Consider the following 24,743-nt stretch of genomic DNA (forward strand, 5'->3'; position numbering starts at 1 on the left):
GGGTGTTTAGACTCGGGGTACATGTTAGAGTGTTAGGTGCAGACGTAGGAAGTGTTTCCCCATAGAAAACAATGGGGCTGCGTTAGGAGCTGAACGCGGCTTTTTTGCAGGTGTTAGGGTTTTTTTCAGCTCAAACAGCCCCATTGTTTCCTATGGGGGAATCGTGCACGAGCACGTTTTTGAAGCTGGCCGCTTCCGTAAGCAACTCTGGTATCGAGAGTTGCAGTGGCGTTAAATATGCTCTACGCTCCTTTTTTGCAGCCTAACGCAGCCATTCTGTGGACTCTCAATACTAGAGTTATTTTAAAGGTGCGGCCAGAAAAAAGCCAGCGTTAGCTACGCGGGTTGTTACCGACAAAACTATAAATCTAGCCGTAGGTATTTAATGTGACATCACCAAATATACGTTTTTTTTATATATATATGTACATCTCTGTTATTATCAGGATTAGCGCTATTTAAACCCCTTTTCTGTCCTCTTAAACTACATATTTACAAGGATTGTGGATAAGTTCTTTCTAGCAATACCTTAATTTGGGTTTTAGCTACGTACAATTGCCTGTATTCTCATTTGACGACCTGTGGGACAATAACTACCTGTTCTCTCAGTATTTCATTCCCCAAAGTTTTAGCACCTTCTTTTTTTGTTCTCTTTTTTTCATATATATATTTATGTGTATATATGTCTGTAAATACATATATAAATACATTAATACATATGTATACATATATAGACATATCTATATACATACATATTCATGTTAAGACAGTATTATGAGTGTAACTGTACTTTGCAATATATTTTTGAAGTGATTTGTGCAAAAAATGTTATTTTCGGAAAACAGTTAACCACAGCTCTAAAATCGCGGAAAGGATTGAAGCGTAAATCAAGATTATGCTAGCGCAATCATGATTTTGCTCAACTTGTGATATCATATCAGTACAATTATATTGGGTCACGAAAACATGATACCGCTTGGGCAAAACTGTTTGTGCCTCACTTGTAATTTAGCCCAGTATGGCTGTTCAATATAACTGGGTTTTTTTATGCATCACATATTGAAATGTATTAGAGTATAGAGTATTGTGTTTGCCTTGAGATTGGCAGGTGAGCTTACATTTTTTGGTCAAAATTTAGTACTTAAAAAACAGTTTTTCCATATAAATTTGGGGATAGTGCACAGGTAACTGTTTTCTTTTGTTTGTAAAAGAGAAGTGATACAATATGTTGTATTAATTAAATGTAATGAATAATTATAGTCTATAAATAATGGAAACATAGTTTTAAAATACACCCGTTATCAATTATATTTAAACTGTTGTAAAACAGACTACATCATTTTCCTATTATCAATAAATGCAAACAATTACCAAAATAATGACTAAATATTACAATCAAACTCACATAAATTGTATTCACCTTTGTGTAAAAAAAGGGAATTAAAAACTCACTATTATTTGACACTATAATATGAGATATACAGGTCTAATAATATTAATAGTTCACTATAGAAAAAAAAAAGATAAAGTTTTTAATGTGTCAATACCCAAATTATATTCTTAGGAATGTTTTTTTATGAAATATATTTGTCTGATTTAAATCCCAATGTATTTCAAAATACCTGGTTATCAAAGAAGCCAATCATGAATTACTAAAGGATTTCTGTCTCACAGTATCACATGATCTAGATTTTGGATTTATCACTGTTGGATGTAGGGAAGTCAGCAATGCAATGAAATGATTCTTATTTATTATGATTATTTTTCATTTATAAACCACCAAGAGGTCACGCTGGGCTGAATATTGAAGTACATACAGGTTATATTACATATGACAGTAGGTATACATGAGATTTATGATGACCCTGCTGAAAATAGAATTTACAATGTAAAAAAAATAGATATCTGTCAAACAAGCAAAAGTGGAATAAATTAGGTTGCAGAAAGAGGAATTATCTGGATATAATAGGGGATAATCGGAGAAGCATGAATAGTAATATGAATGCTTTATGGACGATAGTCTATTTCCCCCATTCAAATACACCATCTTACAGTAGATTTGCATAAACAACGAATGCATGATAAAAAGACAATACAATAGCACTTAGAGGCCCATTTATCAAGCTCTGTATGGAGCTTGATGGCCCCTGTTTCTGGCGAGTCTTCAGACTCACCAGAAACAGCAGTTATGAAGCGCGGTCTAAAGACCGCTGCTCCATAACCCTGTCCGCCTGCTCTGAGCAGGCGGACAGGAATTGCTACAATTCAACCTGATCGAGTACGATCGGGTTGATTGACACCTCCCTGCTGGCGGCCGATTGGCCGCGAGTCTGCAGGGGGCGGGGTTGCACCAGCAGCTCTTGTGAGCTGCTGGTGCCATGCTGAATACGGAGAGCGTATTGCTCTCCGCATCCAGCGAGGTCTTGCGGACCTGAACCTCACTGTCGGATCAGGTCCACAAGACCTTTGATAAATAGGCCTCTTAGTCTGAACTTCAAATAAATGCAATGCTGAATACGGAGAGCGTATTGCTCTCCGCATCCAGCGATGTCTTACGGACCTGATCCGCACTGTCGGATCAGGTCCGCAAGACCTTTGATAAATAGACCTCTTAGTCTGAACTTCAAATAAATATTAGATTTTTTCTGACAAATTTCAAAGTTATGTTTATTTGCACTCCTCCTGTATCATGTGACAGCCATCAACCAATCACAAATGCATATATGTATATTCTGTGAATTCTTGCACATGCTCAGTAGGAGCTGGTGACTCAAAACGTGTAAATATAAAAAGACTGCACAGTTTGTTAATTGATGTAAATTGGAAAGTTGTTTAAAATTGCTGTATATGAATCATAAAAAGTTTAATTTTGACTTGAGTATCCCTTTAAGGCTTTTTTAAAAAAAAAAAAAAAATTAAAATCAATTCCAATCTCACACCTTCATAATTTCCTTGTTTTCCCAGAATAATCTTGTTTTTTTGGGCTCATGTCCTTGGTATAAATATCACTATCCACAAATAAACCAGAGGGAGATCTGTTTATCAGGCTATGAAAAATCAGTCTGTAGAGGGACAAAAAAGAGTAAAAAGAAAATGCTTTCAAGTGTTAGACCTATTGGTGGCATATAATTATTAGTTTAACCCCTGCAGAACATTAATGCTCAATACATCTGTTGAGTTAATGACATAAGGCATGTATGCATAGCCACCAATCACCATCTAGATCACAGTAGTGCATTGCTGATCCTGGGCCTACCTAGGTATGCTTCTCAAAAAGTGATACCAAGAGAACAAAGTCAAAAGTAGGACATGGCACATAATAAATTGATTATTAATAATGAATGCCTAAAATATTGAAATGCAGAACTTTTCACTTAAAGGGACAGTCAACACTTAAGTTTTTGTTGTTTTAAAAGTTAGATAATCCCTTAATTACCCATTCCTTAGTTTTGCATAACAAACACAGTTATAATAATACACGTTTTACCTCTGTAATTACCTTGTATCTAAGCCTCTGCAGACTGTCCCCTTATTTCACTTAGCTTGCAACTAAGAATACCAAGAGAACAAAACAAAATTGGTGATAAAAGTAATTTGGAAAGTTGTTTAAAATGACATGCCCTATTTGAATCATGAAAGTTATTTTTGGACTTAAAGGGACATTAAAACCCAATTTTTTTTCTTTCATGATTCAGATAGAAAATATAATTTTAAGCAACATTACAATTTACTTCTATTATCTAATTTGCTTCATTCTCTTGATATACTTTTCTAAAAAGCATATCTTGATAGGCTCACTAGCTGCTGATTGGTGGCTGCACATAGATGCCTTGTGTGATTGGCTCACCCATGTGCATTTCTATTTCTTCAAAAAAGGATAGATAAAGAATGAAGCAAATTAGATAATAGAAGTAAATTGGAATGTTGATTAAAACTGTATTCTCTATCTGGATCATGAAAGAAAAATGTTGTGTTTAATGTCCATTTAACTTTCCCTTTAACCGTTAATATCAACCTTTGATGTGTGCAATTCACAATTTAATTTCAGTCATGTTACAATTAACATTAAAACCAATGAAGGTTCTGAGGGCTTTTTTTTCATTTTGTACAATTTTCGTAGTTTAAAAATGTAACTTAAACAATATTGTTAGTTTTTTTATTAAAATTCAAAATAATGGTGTTAACATGTGAACTGAGTATATACAAAGGGTATAACTTGAAAAAACTGTGCAAGTAGTCACGAACGATATTCTGGGTAAAACAGGTCAAAATGCGTTTTTATTGGGTCAAGTTTAAAATCTAATGTGAAAAACTGTTCTTTGAAGGATTTGAATACTGCTGTCTCTATGTAAGGCACAGGATTGTCCCAGTTTGGGAACTCTGCTCAACATTTCCTTGAAGGTAAATGTCCCAGTTTTTCAAGGCAAAACCATAGTCTGTCCTACCTCCATCCATGGCTTGACTGACTCTCCCCACAACCAATCCCATCCATGGCACACCAATGACACTGCCCCTCCATTTACAGCTCCACCCATAAAACAGCTAACTGACCAGCTCACAAGTCTACATCAACCCCAGTCCTGGAAGCCTCTTGGAAATATTGGCAGGTAAGTGTAAGGTACTAGGATGTTACTGTACCACAAAGCTTGTGGACTGTGGGCTGTTGTGATTTCAATTGAAAAGGCTTCACATATAAAAACCCCATGAAAATCTCTGTAAGGTACTTTGCATGTGAGTTCTAGTGGACTTTAACAGTGCCCATTAAATATAATATCTTAATTTCAAAATGTTATTAGGGATACACATTCATGCAATATTAGCTGTTGTACACTACTGAGGTTTTTATTTCTATATCACTGTTTTCTAACACTAAAGTACTTAGGAAATCATATGTAATAAAAATGAATTATTGGTGACACATGCATAATGTGAAACAAAGGTTGGGTACCACTGATATAAATGTTTCGCCATTTTAGTATAGCAAATAGTTTGGGCACCATTTATCATGCTGCATATACAGCTTTGGAGGCCCTTCGCTACAGCATCGCATGAGCAAGCCAAGTCAATAGTTAAGAAGCAGCGGTCATTAGACTGCTGCTTCCGAACCTTTACGACAGCTCTTAGCAGCTGCTTCTGCAATCCCAGGCGGAAAAGTTCACGAAAGTGAACCCTGTCCATCCGGGCTTTGTTAAATCAGTCCCTGTGTTTCCTCCCCCATTTAGGACTAGATTACAAGTGGAGCGCTAATTTATCACGAACCCGTAAACGGGCAAATTTGCCTGTTTACAGACGCGTGATAAATAACCAGCAATTACAAGTAGCTGGTTATTGCTACCGCAAGCTTGCGTGCGCTGGTATACCTAAATGGAGCGCAAATATCGCCCTCACGAAAGCGATATTTTACGCTCCACTTGTAATCTAGCCCTTGGTAAGCATAAGTAAATAAATATAAACTGCAGTATTAGTGTTTGGTCACAAATGTATCCAATTCCACACTGTGTTTGCAACACATTAGCATCATTATTGTCATAATCCAGTAGCACTGAGTACATAATCATCATATTATTTAAAATCAACATTTTTAAATGTTGCTTGTATTGGGGGCGAAGGTTGTATTCAACTACTTGTTCAGCAAGTGAGAAGTATGTGCAATTGGATGAAAAGGGACATACAATCATGTCTATCATGCATGTGAAATAGCATTATATAAATTTTACCATTTTTCGTGCAAAATATTTTTAAGTTAAAGGGATAGTCTAGTGAAAATTAAACTTTCATGATTCATGCAATTTTAAGCAACTTTCTAATTTACTCCTATTATCCATTTTTCTTTGTTCTCTTGCTATCTTTATTTTAAAAAGCAAGAATGTAAGCTTAGAAACCGGCCTATTTTTGGTTCAGCACTAGGGTAGCACTTGCTGATTGGTGTCTAAATGTAGTCACCAATAAGCAAGCGCTACCCAGGGTGCTGAACTTAAAATGGTCCGGCTCCTAAGCTTACATTCCAGCTTTTTCAAATAAAGATAGCAAGAGAACAAATAAAAATTAGAGCAAATTAGAAAGTTGCTTAATGAAAGTTTCATTTTCACTAGATTATCCATGAATCCATTGAATCATGGAAGAAAAAAAATTGGGTTTCATATCCCTTTAAAGCTGTTTGTTTTTAATTTTGAAGCTACAGGAAATGTTTCAACTGGACCTTAAGGAATGGTTTCTCACTGGCTGATAAACAAATTTCCCACTGCTTTATTCCCATGTGCATTTGTGTATGTTGTTAGTATCTGAATGTAGAAGAAGGTGGTTGCTAGCGGCATCTGGCTCTTTTCAGAGAAGGTGTAACACACTTAGATCTAGTGGTACTTTCTTTCGCATTTGGATACTAACGACAAACACGAATGCACATGTCTAGTGGACTGTGACATACCTCGCACACCTCACAAGCACATAAACAAACAGATTTTGTTTTTTCAATGCAGGAACATCCATTTTATAAAATTATGAAAACACGTTATTAAATTTTAAAATACTTTTTATTAGAAGCAAAAAATATTACTTGTGCTTTTCTTAATTGGGAAAACTTTGCACCTTTCCCATCTTTAATGCAAAAATGTGCCAAAACTGAACACAAAAATGACTTTATTATAAAGCTAGTCTTGTAATAATGCATGCCTATGTGATCTCTATATTAGATGAGATGTCAATTTTTTCTTTGTACCAAGGAAATTTTAATTTGAGGGGAAAAGACTTAAAGGAACAAATAAAAAAGAGAATAAATTGAAATAGTATATTTCTGGGTTTATCATTGCAAATACATTTGAGTCTAAAAATAAAAGCACTCTGCGCAAGAAGGAGACTGAGATATTTGCTCATAAAATTCATGCTTTACAATGAAACATAATTTTCTGTTGTGAAGTTACTAATTTTGATTAATTTGATGTTTTTAAGGATGAAGTTAATCAAATCTTGGAAACAAACCTATGGCTTCGTCATGTAAGCATTTACGTTTTGATTATTTACAAAAATGTAAATATAGGTGTACACCCCATTTCCCAGATGAAATGCTCACAATTACATGTTGATAAAAACAGCTATAATTTTTCCATGTATGAGATATTAAATAATTTACATTTAAAGGGACATTAAACGCTAAATAAATGCTAGCTAGAATGATGCATTCAAAGAAAGAATTAGTCTCAGAATAACATGTATTTTCTAAAGTTTCATTAGTTGTTTAAATAGTGAGAAAATAAGTGTTAACGTCTTTAAAACAATGTGAGCTGCTATGTTGTAACTTAGGTTACGTTCTCTGCTGTGGCCAATTAGGGACAATTATAAATAGGGCAACAGAGTGTGCAGACAATGGCTGTGTGGAATTTAACATTGTTCTGCACTTCCATTTCTATCAGAAACTGAAATGCTTACAGTTTCAGAATGGAATTACAGGAAAAATAGATATTACCATCTCAAAGTATTTATTGTCCCTTTAATATCCTGGCATGCATTTGTGTTCTAAAATATCTACAAAGAAACAATAATGCAATTTAAAGGGACGGTAAAGTCAATATTAGACATTCATGATTTAAACAGAGCATACAATTTTAAACAACCTTCCAATTTACTTCTTTTATTTAATTTGCTTCCTTCTCTTGTTATCCTTTGCTGAAAGGTTTATCTAGGTAAGCTCAGGAGCGTCAATGAACCTAGGTTTTAGCTGCTGATTGGTGGATGCATATATATATATATATATATATATATACCAATTTTCATTGGCTCATCCATGTGTTCAGTTAGAAACCAGTGGTGCATTGCTGCTCCTTCAACAAATTATACCAAGAGAATGACGCAAATTTGATAATAGAAGTAAACTGGAAAGATGTTTAAAATTGTACTTTCTACCTAAATCATGAAATACATTTTTGGGGTTTTATATCCGTTTAAGAACATAGCAATCAGAAAAAAAGGAATTTGAAGCCATTTGGACGTGTATTTTATGTTCATTATAGGTAGATTGATTTAGCTGAAAGACATATGTTATATAGGAAACCTTTCAGATGTGGGTGTTAAAGAAATACATTTTATTTTACTTAGATATGGAATGATTACAAACTTAAGTGGGATCCCAAGGAATTTGACGGTATAGAATTTATGCGTGTCCCACCAGACAAGATCTGGAAGCCTGATATTGTCTTATACAACAAGTGAGTTGCTATTATGTTTCAACATGTTGCACAATTGACTATGAAATTGAATTTTGCTTTATCAATTTTTATCATTTATTTTCCCATAGTGCTGTTGGAGACTTTCAAGTAAAAGGAAAGACAAAAGCATTGCTGAAATACAATGGCTTGATCACATGGGCACCTCCAGCTATTTTTAAGAGTTCATGTCCAATGGATATAACATTTTTCCCATTTGACCATCAAAACTGCTCAATGAAATTTGGATCCTGGTCATATGACAAAGCTAAAATTGATCTTGCTATCATTGGATCAAAAGTTGACATGAAGGATTTTTGGGAGAACAGTGAATGGGAAATTGTTGATGCCTCTGGTTACAAACATGACATTAAGTATAACTGTTGTGAAGAGATCTACACAGACATTACCTATTCATTTTATATTAGACGGCTGCCTATGTTTTACACTATTAATTTGATAATGCCATGTTTGTTTCTTTCATTTTTAACAGTCTTGGTTTTCTACCTTCCTTCAGATTGTGGAGAAAAGGTCACACTTTGCATTTCTGTTTTGCTCTCCTTGACTGTGTTTTTGCTAGTTATCACCGAGACAATCCCTTCAACATCTCTTGTCATTCCACTTGTTGGAGAATATCTTCTGTTTACCATGATCTTTGTGACCTTGTCAATCGTAGTGACAGTATTTGTACTAAACATTCACTACAGAAAACCAACAACACACAAAATGCCCGGGTGGGTAAAAGATGTATTTTTAAAATGTTTACCAAAATTATTAATGATGAGAAAAACTGTAGAAAAGAAAGCCAGGGCTTGCTCGAAAAGAACCAAAAAGAGAGACGGCACTAAACCTGGGAAATTAATGAACTCACAATGTCGAGATGTTGAATTGTTTGAAGAAGAAACTTGTTACCACTGCATGAAATCAAACGAGCTGAGTACAAGAAACAGAAGAAGACAACAACAGGAATCTTGTGAAGCTCTATCTGCACTTCAAGAATCTTCACCCCAGTTAAAGGAAGTTGTTGACAGCATTCAGTTCATGGCAGAAAACATCAAAGAACATAATGAAAGGAAAGAGGTAGAGCAAGAAAAAGTTTATTAGCATTATTGCATATCAGGTCATATGTCATACTAATGTTTCAGGTTTAGTGTGATTAATTGGACATTGTAAAAATTGTGTATTTGCCCACACTCCCTAGAAAAGCCAAAAAAAGCAAATTATGTACCCTGCAAATCAAGTAACTGGTTTATGCAGATTGCAACATTTTGAAAACTTAAGATTATGGGGTCAATTTACTAATGTGCGAGCGGACATGATACGATGTAGCGTATCATGCCCACTGCACATCGATAAATGCCAACAGCATACGCTGTCGGCATTTATCATTGCACCAGCAGTTCTTGTGAACTGCTGGTGCAATACCGCCCCCTGCAGATTTGCGGCCAATCGGCGAGCTGCTCCATACGGAGCTTGATAAATTTACCCCATAGATTTTGCTTTTTGCATTCTCTAGAGAGTGTGGGCACAAGCATACTTTTTAAATATGTTCCTTTAAGACTGAGTGAGCAGATCTGGAAGGACCTAAAAATTAAAAGTATCTGAAAAAAACACTGGTAGTTTTACATAATTCCTCATAATAAGAAAAGATATAACTGCTTGGCACACACTTGTAGCTCAATATCTCAAACCTAATAATGTAGCCAAAGGTTAAGACTTTACTTTTATTTTAAATGTTAAAAAGGTATCAATATAGAAACTTGCTTAAAATCAATTAAAAACACAAACAAGTAGCACTGCCAAAGTACCTAAGGTAGAATACACTAATGAACGAGTGTATCTATACACTCATTGTTGGAAAAATTAGTAAGTACAAAGATAATCAAAATAATTCCTAGAACAACAGTAGACTTAGAGGCCCATTGTGAAACACCCAGTGAGTAAAAAAGATTCCAAGCGTTTTACCGGCTATGATTTTGTGAGCCCCACAAATGTGTGATTTCAATTGGCTTATCAGACTATCTCTCACTGGGTGAGTAATCACAATTATTGTAAAAAGGAGCCTTGGAAAAAGCTCAGGCGAAACGCGCATCAGGCGTTTATCTGTCCGTGTGTACCTGTAAATTTACTTACAAATTACTTGCTTAATGTGTTTGTGTCAAATTCAATTTTAGTATAGTACTTTCCTTAGAGTGTGACTATGCCCGGATCTTTTTTACAATAATTTTGATTATTCACCCAGATAGTCTGATAAGCCCATTAAATTATCTGCTTCAAGTGGGTAATACTGTATTTGAGGTCAATCTGTATTGGGCAGAAGTTCTGTAACAGGAAAACTACATTTATGAAAATCTAATTTTTCGAACACAGTACTGACATAAATACATTATTATTCAAATAGCAAGTGGTGTGGTTCCAAAATAGCATTAATATATATTACTGATAAATGTTGTGATTTAATTTTGGTCCCACAGCATTTAGAAATAACTAGTTTGAATGTTAATATTTGGAAAGGTGTCGTTTGTGATTTCCAACAAAGTAAGAGACAATGAAAACAAAACGTCCTTTAGCTCTCAGGAGCTTAAAACAGAACTCAGTCAAATGTAGGTCACATTAAAGGAAGTGAAACCAATTAGCAAACAAAACCAATATCTACCCAATAAATATATATGTTTAAATTATTCATGTCTTCACATTTTACTTTTAAATCCATAATCACATACATTATAATGCTTTGCATAGACATATGGTACACAAATATATTCATTATTTACACACACACACACAAAATGTACCATTTAATAATGAATGATAAATAATCAGATCAAATAATTAAGTAAATAAGATGGTAATAGTACACAACATACCATACTTTAAAAAAATATGTTCTTTTTTTGCCCCACTTCAAATATGGAAAAGACACATTAATTTCATGGTACTATATACGAAGAACACAGGATATCGTTGACAATGCAATTGCCTGTTAGCTGAGCATTATCAGACGGCTCACTGATGTCGGGAACATTTTGACTGGAAATATTTTTGACATATCAGCTACACACAAAAGATATTACCAACCTGTCATCCATAGAGGGTTGAAAGATATGTTTTATGTGATCGTGTACTTTTGTAAATCTTGTTTACCAGAGCCTACTGATAATATATATGGTGTTTTATTGATATTTGATTCTAGGATTTATAGGGCCTTATAACACAACAGATTTATGTTTTCCTTCAAAACCTTTGTTGTTTTGAAAAGGAATTTTACATTAATAAAAATCTGTGATAAAATGTTCACAAGTAAAAACCTAGCAACCACAGAGCAAAGCTGAAAAATATAGTCTTACTCAATGTGATTATATTATTATTTTTTTCAGAATGGAAGGAATTAAAGGGACATGAAACCCAAACATTTTCTTTCATGATTTAGGTAGAACATACAAGTTTAAACAACTTTCTATTATCAAATTTGCTTCATTCTCTTGGTATCATTTGTTGAAGAAACAGCAATGCACTACTGGTTTCTAACTGAACACATGGATGATACCAACGACAATTGGTATATATATATATATATATATGCAGCCTCCAATCAGAAGCTAGAACCTAGGTTATTTGCTGTTCCTGAGCTTACCTAGATAAACCTTTCAGCAAAGGATTACAAGAGAAGGAAGAAAATTAAATAATAGAAGTTGTTGAAAATGGCATGCTCTTTCTGAATCATGAAAGAAAAAAAAATGTAGGTTTCATGTCCCTTTAAGCAAGTATTTAAACAAAAGACATTCTAATTAGTGTTTAAAGTTTAATTGTAATTGAAGAAATTGATTTTTATTGATTTTCTTTGTTCTTTCTACAGGAAGAAGATGATTGGAAGTATGTGGCTATGGTTATTGACAGGGTTTTTCTTTGGGTCTTCATAATCCTGTGTGTTTTAGGAACAACGGGCTTATTCTTGCAGCCTATGATTGATGGGAACAAAACTTAAAATTTTAGGAAAAAATACTACATTTGTATTAATTTACATTAAAAAAGGACAGAAATGCTCAGCACATCAGACAATTTTATTCTGATTTCAACGAAGCTGTTTAGTTTTACATTTTGATCACAGAGATCCATTATTGCATGTGAGTATGCACTATATTATTTAAAATGTTAAATAAAGATGCATAAAATGGTAGGTTTATGTGTGATCCATTTTTCTTCAAGAAATGTAGTTTCTCTATTCCCTATAGATAAGGGGTTGGTTGAAAATTATGAAAAGAAAAAGAAGATTAAGTTGTTACAAATCTTCTCTTTTTTTATTAGAATTGATAACAGCAGGATTTAGTTATTGTGAGTAAATATATGAAGATGTTATTTTAAGAGCTATGTTGTTTTTAGTTAAAAGTACAAAATGAAAATACATGTGCCAAATGTATGAGTTGTTTCTCATATATTTGGCAAGGTTCCCACTTATTTAGTTTTCTGGGGGTTATCATTCCCAATGGATTTACAAGGGGATCTACAACAATTAGAAGAATGGGCAGGTAAATGGAAAATGAGATTTAATACTGGAACATGCAAGGTTCTACATTTTGGAAGTAAAAATAAGCAGGCAACCTATTATTTAAAAGGGACTAGACTAAACAGTGGAGGAAAGGGATTTGGGAGCACTTATAGATAACTACCTAAAAATGGGTGCACAATGCAGGGCAGCGGCTTCTAAGGCTAATTCAGCTTTAAAAAAACAAACAAACAGGGAAACTAAATGGTAAAAACACCTTTTCAATGCCAGTTTATTTTGTGCTGTCTTAGCCGCTAACACCTCAACAATTTTAGCTCATATTTGTGTCATATATCTTGTTTTTTTTTTTTGACAAGTATTGTTTTTGATTATCTTTAATTCTATTGTTTGTTAAAACACTTTTTCCATTTTGGGTGTACTGAAAACAAGATGGAAACTACAGGTTTCTATGGAAAGGACTTAACATAGATTTTAACATTATTTAAACTGTAAATCATGATACTGCTGCCTTGCAGTCCCCTAAATGTAGCTCTGTTTTAGAGGAAGAAGCACAGAATTCTGGGAATTACATATCATTCTGAAATAGCTAGTTCACTATTTCCCTCTCAGTATTGTGTCACTGCAGTTCTAGACTCTAATTCCCAGCATGCATTGTACATTGGTGGGGAGTGATGCAAGCTTCCTGGAAAGCAGAAAGTTTTTCAAGAGGTCATGCCCCCTCCATGCTGAGAGAGAGAGAGAGAGAGAGAGAGAGAGAGAGAGAGACATGTGGAATGTGTAAAAAATTATTGTTAACGGTATTTATAGGATAAATATACTGAGTATATAAAAAAGAAGTAAATATTATCTTTTATAAAAGAGAGAGAGAGAGAGAGAGAGAGAGAGGGGGGGGGAGAGAGAGAGAGAGAGAGAGGGGGAGAGAGAGAGAAAGAGAGAGAGAGAGACATGTGGAATGTGTAAAAAATTATTGTTAACGGTATTTATAGGATAAATATACTGAGTATATAAAAAAGTGTATTTAAACCTTATTCATATGGTCTTAATACAAACTGACACTCTGATTCACAGATTAGTTATGTTGCCAGCGTTTAATAACAGAATAATACACACTGATATATATGCACTTACTAGAACAACAAATAAAAGCAGGTGAATCCGGATACCGTGTCAGTTAGATCCGTGGCTAATGTGAGTGCAGGATACCAGGACCCTTTGTGCTTACGACCCGCTTGTCTGTCTATTCTCTGACGCGTTTACCCCGGTCAGCGGCCGGGCTTCTTTTGTTTGTTTTATGTTTGATTTAAAGGGGAAGTACACCCCTTGTTTGAAGGGACATAAAACATGTTGGGATAGAGACAAAATAATATAATATTATGTATATGTATGCCATTAACCATTTCTCTTTAGTTTCTGAATTGTAAAGCTCCAACTCCCCCCCACAGAATTCATTTTATGGCTGTATCTATGTTTATTGTCTTTTGGTAAAATTCAAAAGTGAATAGGGATTATCTGATGGGCATGCCTAGAAGCTGTTGAAATACAAAGCCTGTGTCTAAACACTGATAAGAGGGGTGGAGTTAGCTGCTCCAGGCAGTTTAGCTATGTAATTAATTTTGCTTATTTTTGAAAATTATTTTAAAATACTTGCCAGCAATTTTTAAACAATGTTTTTATGCAAACTATTTTAAATTAATTAGCCCTTTTAGGATATGCACAGATCTCAACCTGTTTTATGGCACTTTAAAACTGCTGCTAAACATAAAACAGCCTAAAAACTATATTTCATGCTGAAGTGAATATTCCTGCAAGGGCTTTACCACAATGTATATTGTAAATATGTTTCTATTCAATTATGTCATTCATCAAAGTGCATTTCAATTTTAACTGGACTGTCCCTTTAACGTAACAAACAAAAGTTCTGAACTAATAATCCCTTTCAAAGAGGGTGACAAAAATCACTCCCCTTTGATATTTTATAGCTGACAATCTTGCCTTAATGATCTCTGACACAATACCCAATAAATAAATAAATAAAAAAGATTTATTTGGTAATATTGTCTTTGATCATCTTTGTTGCACAAAAAGGAAGACTAAGGTTGGCTATAAAATGTGAAAGATTTCTATGTTCCATAAAATAATGAAAATCTTTCTCTAATAAAAATTCTGTTAGCAAGAATGATTGACACAGTTTGTGCCATATTTTTTTTTAAATCAATTTGATCATTCAAGAAAATTATTCAAAATACTTTTTTGGATGAACCTATGAAAACCTTCCCATTGCAGTTCTTAAAATAGAAATATAACAATGCATTTCCTACATTTTAAGGAATCTGAATTACAGTCCTCAATATTCACTAAGGCTGCATTTACCTAGTTAATTGCCTTTTTTGTAGCTGTTAACCATTAAAAGTGCAGTTAAATGGATAATATCTATCATCGGTTTACATAGTACAGATGTATTTTTTTTTTTTTTAGCTCTTACTAATCTCCAGTGGTTTAGTATGACATCACTGGGAACTAATAAATGGTAATTTACACTGCACAAATGATCATTTAATGGCTGCCGAACCTTGGCTAAAAATAATTACTTATGCAAGTAGACAGTAAGACATGAAAATGGGGCATAATTATGTGCAAAAATGTTAGCAGAAAAAAAAATATGTAAAAAATCTATTACAGAATACAGAATAGACATATTAAACCTCTGGTATTTCACTATTTATGCGCTGTTTAAAAATATTTTAATACATCAGAAAAAATGGACAACAAAGTTGAAGGTAAAAAATATTCTTTATTTATACCAAAATAAATATATTAGTAATGCATTTACATGTCTTTCAAATAAACATATATGTGTATGAAGTCCTGTTTACATAGTTACCACTCTTTAGTAGACATGTGCAATTCGATTCGGTCCGAATCGAAATTCGGACAAATTTGTCGAATTCGGATCAATTCGAATTTCCGAATTGCGGTAGTGCTGAATCTACTGAATAAATCCGAATCGATTCGAATTTATTCGGATGGCCGTGTATTACACTAGTATTGTACAGTATACTAGTGTAATACACAGCACATCCCACTTACCACTTACCGAAATTCCAAAATTCCGAATCGATTCAAACCGAATTTTTCATGAATCCGAAAGAATCCGAATGAATCCGAAACTAATCCATTCGCTTTCTTTTCCGAATTCGAATCGATCCGAACCGAAATTCGAATCGATCCAAACCGAATTTTTGGTTCAGCCAATCGGATTGAACTTGAATCTGATTGGCTGATTCAATCAGCCAATCAGATTTTTCTACCTTAATTCCGATTGGCTGATAGAATCCTATCAGCCAATCGGAATTCGACAGACGCCATCTTGGATGACGTAATTTAAAGGTACCTCATTCGTCGTTCAGTTGTCGGCCGGGATGGATGCTCCGCGTCGGAGGAGCGAAGAAAGAAGATTGAAGATGCCGCTTGATGGAAGATGCCGCCGGATGGAAGAAGACTTTGCTGCCGCTTGGATAAAGACATCGCCCGGATCGGATGAGGAGTTCGGCCCGGTTGGGTGAAGACAAGGTAGGGAGATCTTCAGGGGTAGTGTTAGGTTTATTTAAGGGGGGTTTGGGTTAGATTAGAGGTATGTGGGTGGTGGGTTGTAATGTTAAGGGGTGGTATTGTTTTTTTTTCAGGCAAAAGAGCAGTTTTCTTTGGGGCATGCCCCGCAAAAGGCCCTTTTAAGGGCTGGTAAGGTAAAAGAGCTTTGAACTTTTTTAATTTAGAATAGGGTAGGGATTTTTTTTTATTTTGGGGGGCTTTATTATTTTATTAGGGGGCTTAGAATAGGTGTAATTAGCTTAAAAATCTTGTAATCTTTTATTTATTTTTTTGTAATTTAGTGGGGGTTTTTTTGGAATTTAGTTTAGTTTATTTAATTGTATTTTATTTTAGATATTTGTAGTTTATTTAATTTATTGATAGTGTAGGTGTATTTGTAACTTAGGTTAGATTTATTTTACAGGTAAATTGGTAATTATTTTAACTGGGTAGCTATTAAATAGTTATTAACTATTTAATAGCTATTGTACCTAGTTAAAATAAATACCAAGTTACCTGTAAAATAAATATAAACCCTAAAATAGCTACAATGTAATTATTAATTACATTGTAGCTATCTTAGGGTTTATTTTATAGGTAAGTATTTAGATTTAAATAGGAATATTTTCATTAATAATATTAATATTAGATTTATTTTAATAAGAGTTTAGTTAGGGATGTTAGAGTTAGATAGGGTTATTATACTTAATATATATATAATATAATAACGATATTAACTATAATAACCCTAATATAATTAGGGTTAATATATATATAATATAATAATTATATTAACTATATTAACCCTAATATAAATAGGGTTAATATAGTTAATATAGCTGGCGGCGGTGTAGGGGGATTAGATTAGGGGTTAATCTGTTTAATATAGGCGGCGGCGGTGTAGGGGGATTAGATTAGGGGTTAATACATTTATTATAGGTGGCAGCTGTGTAGGGGGATTTAGATTAGAGGCAAAAGAGCTGATTACTTTGTGACAAAGCCCCGCCAAAAGCCCTTTTAAGGGCTGGTAAAAGAGCAGTTTTCTTTGGGGCATGCCCCGCAAAAAGCCCTTTTAAGGGCTGGCAAAAGAGCAGTTTACTTTGGGGTAATGCCACACAAAAAGCCCTTTTCAGGGCTATTTGTAGGGTTAGACTTAGGTTTAGTGGTAGGGATAGTTTAGTATTTTAGGGGTTAAATAATTTAATATAGCTGGCGGCGGGGTAGGGGGATTAGATTAGTGGTTAATTAATTTAATATAGGTGGTGGCGGGGTAGGGGCATTAAATTAGGGATTAATTAATTTAATATAGGTGGCGGCGGGGTAGGGGGATTAAATTAGGGGTTAATAATTTTAAAATAGATGGCGGCGGGGTAGGAGCTCACTTTAGGGGTAGGTAAGGTAGATGGCGGCGGTGTAAGGGGCTCACTTTAGGGGGTAGGTAAGGTAGATGGCGGCGGTGTAAGGGGCTCACTTTAGGGGGTAGTTTAATATAGTTGGAGACGGTGTAGGGGGATCACATTAGGGGTAGTTAATGTAGGTGGCGGCGGGGTCTGGGAGCGGCGGTTTAGGGTTAAATATTTTATTAGGGATTGCGAAGGGGGATCACGGTTGACAGGTAGATAGACATTGCGCATGCGTTAGGTGTTAGGTTTTATTTAGCAGATCGCGGTTGACAGGTAGATAGACATTGCGCATGCATTAGGTGTTAGGTTTATTTGGCAGGTAGTTTAGGGAGTTACGGGGCTCCAATAGACAGCGTAAGGCTTACTACAGCTGCTTTTTGTGGCGAGGTGAAAATGGAGTAAGATTTCTCCATTTTCGCCACGTAAGTCCTTATGCTGTATATTGGATACCAAAATGCGTGGGTTTGGTATACCTGCCTATGGCCCAAAAAACTACGGGCGACGGCAGAAATATACGGGCGTAACTTCTAGGTTACGCCGTATATAGGATACCAAACCAGCTCAAAATTCTGCGTCGCCGGCATTTGTGGGCGACGCTGCATATCGGATCGGGCCCCAGATGCTTATAGGGGTTTTACCTAATAGAACGAAGTAGAGTACTATGCAGTAATATAAGCGGAACGGAAACAAATTGGCTTATTATGGTTCCACTTTTAGTGTTCCTAATGTATCGCGCATGCGCTAACGGCCGTGAACGCGCTTTGCATTGAAGTAGGAGAGATGGGATATCACTGGCAGCTAGTTTGAAGAAGAAGCTCTATAAGTCACGGTGGGGGGAGTTAAGCAGCCATATTAGGACACCAATTTTTAAGTTATCGTAGACGATTCAACAGTGAAGGCAGGAAGTAAGAGAAAGGGGGCACGTTGCAGCTTGATCTTTATTTATAGTTTTTCAACATAGATTAATGTTGAGGGCAGTGTTGAATGTCCCTTTAACTAAGGATGGGCAAATTTGTCGAAAGTAGAATTAGTTTGGTCGATGAATAGTCCTGCGGACATTTATTTTGGACAAACTAATGTCGATAAGGACGAAAAACCCCTTAAAATTCGTTAAACTAATGTTATTTCCGATTTTAATGTTACTTTCATTTTTGAATGTTCATAATTAGATCAAATATCCACATTCGAAATTTCAAAAGTAACTTTCGATTTAACAAATACTAACCGCTAGATTTAGAGTTCTGCGGCCAAAGGGGTGCGTTAGCTTCGCGTGTTTTTTTCCCCCGCACCTTTTAAATACCGCTGGTATTTAGAGTTCACAGAAGGGCTGCGTTAGGCTCCAAAAAGGGAGCATAGAGCATAATTTACCGCCACTGCAACTCTAAATACCAGCGGTGCTTATGGACGCGGCCAGCTTCAAAAACGTGCTCGTGCACGATTCCCCCATAGGAAACAATGGGGCTGTTTGAGCTTGAAAAAAATCTAACACTTCCTAAATCTGCACCTAACACCCTAACATGAACCCCAAGTCTAAACACCCCTAACCTTACACTTATTAACTTCTAATCTGCCACCCCCGCTATCGCTGACCCCTGCATATTATTATTAACCCCTAATCTGCCGCTCCGTACACCGCCGCAACCTACATTATAGCTATGTACCCCTAATCTGCTGCTCCTAACACCGCCCACCCCTATATTATATTTATTAACCCCTAATCTGCCGCCCCCAATGTCGCCGCTACCTACCTACACTTATTAACCCCTAATCTGCCAACCGGACCTCACCGATACTATAATAAAGTTATTAACCCCTAATCCGCCTCACTCCTGCCTCAATAACCCTGATCGGAACAGCCAATAGAATGCAAGCTCAATCTGATTGGCTGATTGGATCAGCCAATCGGATTGAACTTGAATCTGACGTTGGGGGGGCAGATTAGGGGTTAATAAATTTTATGTAGGGGTCAGCGGTGTTAGGGGCAGCAGATTAGGGGTACATAGGGATAATGTAGGTTGCAGCGGTGTGCGGTCGGCAGATTAGGGGTTAAAATTTTTTATTAGAGTGGCAGCGATGTGGGGGGGGCCTCGGTTTAGGGGTACATAGGTAGTTTATGGGTGTTAGTGTACTTTAGAGCACAGTAGTTAAGAGCTTTATGAACCACCGTTAGCCCAGAAAGCTCTTAACTCCTGGCTTTTTGCTGCGGCTGGAGTTTTGTCGTTAGATTTCTAACGCTCACTTCAGCCAAGACTCTAAATACCAGCGTTAGAAAGATTCCATTGAAAAGATAGGATACGCAAATGGTGTAGGGGGATCTGCGGTATGGAAAAGTCGCGGCTGCAAAGTGAGGGTTAGACCCTTTCCTGACTGACTCTAAATACCAGCGGTAGCCCAAAACCAGCGTTAGAAGCCCCTAACGCTGGTTTTGACGGTTAACGCAGAACTCTAAATCTAGGCGTAAGTTCATTAGTTCATGTGGAAGGAAATTTAGTAAAATGATAGATAATAGATACCAAGTATATTATTCAAATTTTTCTATTTTGAATATTCCACAATTCGAATATTAAATTTAAAGAGATCATTAGAAACACCACAAATATATTGATTCAAATTGTTCTAATTTGAATAGTTAATAATTCTTATATTGAATGTAAAGATGACATTACAAATACTATTATGAATGTTAGAATGTTGTACGAATGTACAAATGTCTTCAAATTAATTTCAGTTTTTGAATGCTGGAAAAACATTTTTTCATTAGATTGATTTTCTTGTACAGCTTTATAGTATCTATAGATTTAATGGTTGTGATAAATCTTGTTTTCTACTATATAAATCTGTACTGTAACTGAACATATGTAAAGAAGTGTAAATCACAGATCCAGCTTCAATAGCGTTTATGTTCATAAATTAACCAACTAATCATCCTTCTCTTCTAGTTTTTGGGGCCGATATATCAAGCTCCGTATGGAGCTTGATGCCCCTGTTTCCGCACGAGTCTTCAGGCTCGCCAGAAACAGAAGTTATGAAGCAGCGGTCTAAAAACCGCTGCTCCATAACTTGCCCGCCTGCTCTGAGGCTGCGGACAGAAATCAACCCAATCCTATACGTTAGAGTTGATTGACACCCCCAGCTAGCGGCCGATTAGCCGCAAATCTGTAGGGGGCAGCATTGCACAAGCAATTCACAAGAACTGCTGGTGCAATAATAAATGCAGACAATGGGGGGTAGTTATCAACGTGTCAACTTTCCTGCCTTCGCCGGCCCAATACGCCCGCCTAAGCTCGCCTACCTTCGCCGCCGCGGACCTGAAAAAATACGCCTAAGTTATCAAAAAAAGCTGTCAAAAAGCCGCGGGGCGATGAGCAGCGGACTGTGAGAGTTATCACTCATCCGATCTCGCTGCTCTTCGGCTGTTTGACAGCTTTCTTGCTAGCCTGTCACTAAGCACTCACACTAAACTACACTGTTCTACCCCCTATACCGGCGCCCCCGGAGCCCCCCGCAATTAAATAAAGTTACTAACCCCTAAACCGCCGCTCCTAGACCCTGCCGTAAGTCTTATAAATGTATTAACCCCTAAACTGCCACTCCTAGACCCCGCCGCAAGTCTTATAAATGTATTAACCCCTAAACCGCCGCTCCCGGACACCGCTGCCACCTACATTATACCTAGTAACCCCTATCCTGCCCCCCCTACACCGTCGCCCTCTATAATAAAGTTATTAACCCCTATCCTGCTGATCCCGCACCTCGCCGCAAATAAAAAAATAGTTTAACCCCTAAACCGCTGCTCCCTGAACCCGCCGCAACCTATATTAAATTTATTAACCCCTATCCTGCCCCCCCTACACCGTCGCCACCTATAATAAATTTATTAACCCCTAATCTGCCCCCCACTACACCGCCGCCACTGTAATAAAATTATTAACCCCTATCCTGCCCCCCCTACACCGTCGCCACCTATAATAAATTTATTAACCCCTAATCTGCCCCCCCTACACCGTCGCCACCTATAATAAATTTATTAACCCCTATCCTGCCCCCCACTACACCGCCGCCACTGTAATAAAATTATTAACCCCTAAACCTAAGTCTAACATTAACCCTAACACCCCCTAACTTAAATATTAATTAAATAAATCTAAATCATATTTCTATTATGAACTAAATGAATCCTATTTAAAACTAAATACTTACCTTTAAAATAAACCCTAATATAGCTACAATATAAATAATAATTATATTGTAGCTATCTTAGGATTTATTTTTATTTTACAGGTACCTTTCAATTTATTTTAACTAGGTACAATAGCTATTAAATAGTTATTAACTATTTAATAGCTTACCTAGCTAAATTAAAGAGAAATTTACCTGTAAAATAAAAACTAACCTAAGTTACAATTACACCTAACACTACACTATACTTTAATAAATTATTCCTATTTAAAACTAAATACTTACCTGTAAAATAAACCCTAATATAGCTACAATATAATTAATAATTACATTGTAGCTATCTTAGGATTTATATTTATTTTACAGGTAACTTTGTATTTATTTTAGCTAGTTAGAATAGTTATTAAATAGTTATTAACTATTTAATAACTACCTAGCTAAAAGAAATACAAAATTACCTGTAAAATAAATCCTAACCTAAGTTACAATTAAACCTAACACTACACTATCATTAAATAAATTAAATAAACTACCTACAAATAACTACAATTAAATACAATTACATAAACTAACTAAAGTACAAAAAATAAAAAAAGCTAAGTTACAAAAAATAAAAAAAATAAGTTACAAATATTTAAAAACATATTACAACAATTTTAAGCTACTTACACCTAATCTAAGCCCCCTAATAAAATAACAAACCCCCCCAAAATAAAAAAATGCCCTACCCTATTCTACATTAAAAAAGTTCAAAGCTCTTTTACCTTACCAGCCCTTAAAAGGGCCTTTTGTGGGGGCATGCCCCAAAGAGTTCAGCTCTTTTGCCTGTAAAAGAAAAATACAACCCCCCCCAACATTAAAACCCACCACCCACATACCCCTAATCTAACCCAAACCCCCCTTAAAATAACCTAACACTAATCCCCTGAAGATCATCCTACCTTTAGTTGTCTTCACTCAGCCGAGCCACTGATGGAACTGAAGAGGACATCCGGACCGGCAGAAGTTATCCTCCAAGGGGCGCTGAAGAAATCTTCCATCCGATGAAGTGATCCTCCAAGCGGCACTGAAGAAATCTTCCATCCGGGCGAGGTCATCTTCCAAGAGGCGCTGAAGAAGTCTTGTATCCGGGCGAGGTCATCATCGAAGCCGGGTCTTGAATCTTCATCCCGCCGATGCGGAACATCCTTCTTTCCCGACGAACTACCGACGAATGAAGGCTCCTTTAAGGGACGTCATCCAAGATGGCGTCCCTTCAATTCCGATTGGCTGATAGGATTCTATCAGCCAATCGGAATTAAGGTAGGAAAAATCTGATTGGCTGATGGAATCAGCCAATCAGATTCAAGTTCAATCCGATTGGCTGATCCAATCAGCCAATCAGATTGAGCTCGCATTCTATTGGCTGATCGGAACAGCCAATAGAATGCGAGCTCAATCTGATTGGCTGATTGGATCAGCCAATCGGATTGAACTTGAATCTGATTGGCTGATTCCATCAGCCAATCAGATTTTTCCTACCTTAATTCCGGTTGGCTGATAGAATCCTATCAGCCATTCGGAATTGAAGGGACGCCATCTTGGATGACGTCCCTTAAAGGAGCCTTCATTCGTCGGTAGTTCGTCGGGAAAGAAGGATGTTCCGCGTCGGCGGGATGAAGATTCAAGACCCGGCTTCGATGATGACCTCGCCCGGATACAAGACTTCTTCAGCGCCTCTTGGAAGATGACCTCGCCCGGATGGAAGATTTCTTCAGCGCCGCTTGGAGGATCACTTCATCGGATGGAAGATTTCTTCAGCGCCCCTTGGAGGATAACTTCTGCCGGTCCGGATGTCCTCTTCAGTTCCATCGGTGGCTCGGCTGAGTGAAGACAACTAAAGGTAGGATGATCTTCAGGGGATTAGTGTTAGGTTATTTTAAAGGGGTTTGGGTTAGATTAGGGGTATGTGGGTGGTGGGTTTTAATGTTGGGGGGGGGTTGTATTTTTCTTTTACAGGCAAAAGAGCTGAACTCTTTGGGGCATGCCCCCACAAAAGGCCCTTTTAAGGGCTGGTAAGGTAAAAGAGCTTTGAACTTTTTTAATGTAGAATAGGGTAGGGAATTTTTTTATTTTGGGGGGGGTTGTTATTTTATTAGGGGGCTTAGATTAGGTGTAAGTAGCTTAAAATTGTTGTAATATGTTTTTAAATGTTTGTAACTTATTTTTTTTATTTTTTGTAACTTAGCTTTTTTTATTTTTTGTACTTAATTAGTTTATGTAATTGTATTTAATTGTAGTTATTTGTAGGTAGTTTATTTAATTTATTTAATGATAGTGTAGTGTTAGGTTTAATTGTAACTTAGGTTAGGATTTATTTTACAGGTAATTTTGTATTTCTTTTAGCTAGGTAGTTATTAAATAGTTAATAACTATTTAATAACTATTCTAACTAGCTAAAATAAATACAAAGTTACCTGTAAAATAAATATAAATCCTAAGATAGCTACAATGTAATTATTAATTATATTGTAGCTATATTAGGGTTTATTTTACAGGTAAGTATTTAGTTTTAAATAGGAATAATTTATTAAAGTATAGTGTAGTGTTAGGTGTAATTGTAACTTAGGTTAGTTTTTATTTTACAGGTAAATTTCTCTTTATTTTAGCTAGGTAAGCTATTAAATAGTTAATAACTATTTAATAGCTATTGTACCTAGTTAAAATAAATTGAAAGGTACCTGTAAAATAAAAATAAATCCTAAGATAGCTACAATATAATTATTATTTATATTGTAGCTATATTAGGGTTTATTTTAAAGGTAAGTATTTAGTTTTAAATAGGATTCATTTAGTTCATAATAGAAATATGATTTAGATTTATTTAATTAATAT

The 24,743-nt window shown here is 35.8% G+C and overlaps 1 protein-coding gene across 1 annotated transcript in view; it reads left to right on the plus strand.

The window, feature by feature from the left end:
• Positions 1–12,180, plus strand: part of CHRNA6 (cholinergic receptor nicotinic alpha 6 subunit) — a gene marked incomplete at its 5' end in the record, with an annotated part of 33,296 nt that extends 21,116 nt beyond the window's left edge. Inside the window, 4 exons of the mRNA XM_053700150.1 lie at positions 6,946–6,990; positions 8,089–8,198; positions 8,288–9,275; positions 12,052–12,180. Of these exons, the coding sequence (XP_053556125.1) occupies positions 6,946–6,990; positions 8,089–8,198; positions 8,288–9,275; positions 12,052–12,180 (1,272 nt within the window). The remainder of the gene's footprint in view (positions 1–6,945; positions 6,991–8,088; positions 8,199–8,287; positions 9,276–12,051) is intronic.
• Positions 12,181–24,743: the final 12,563 nt, after the last annotated feature.

Source organism: Bombina bombina, chromosome 2 (genome assembly GCF_027579735.1).
Source record: "Bombina bombina isolate aBomBom1 chromosome 2, aBomBom1.pri, whole genome shotgun sequence".
In the NCBI taxonomy this organism is placed as follows: domain Eukaryota; kingdom Metazoa; phylum Chordata; class Amphibia; order Anura; family Bombinatoridae; genus Bombina; species Bombina bombina.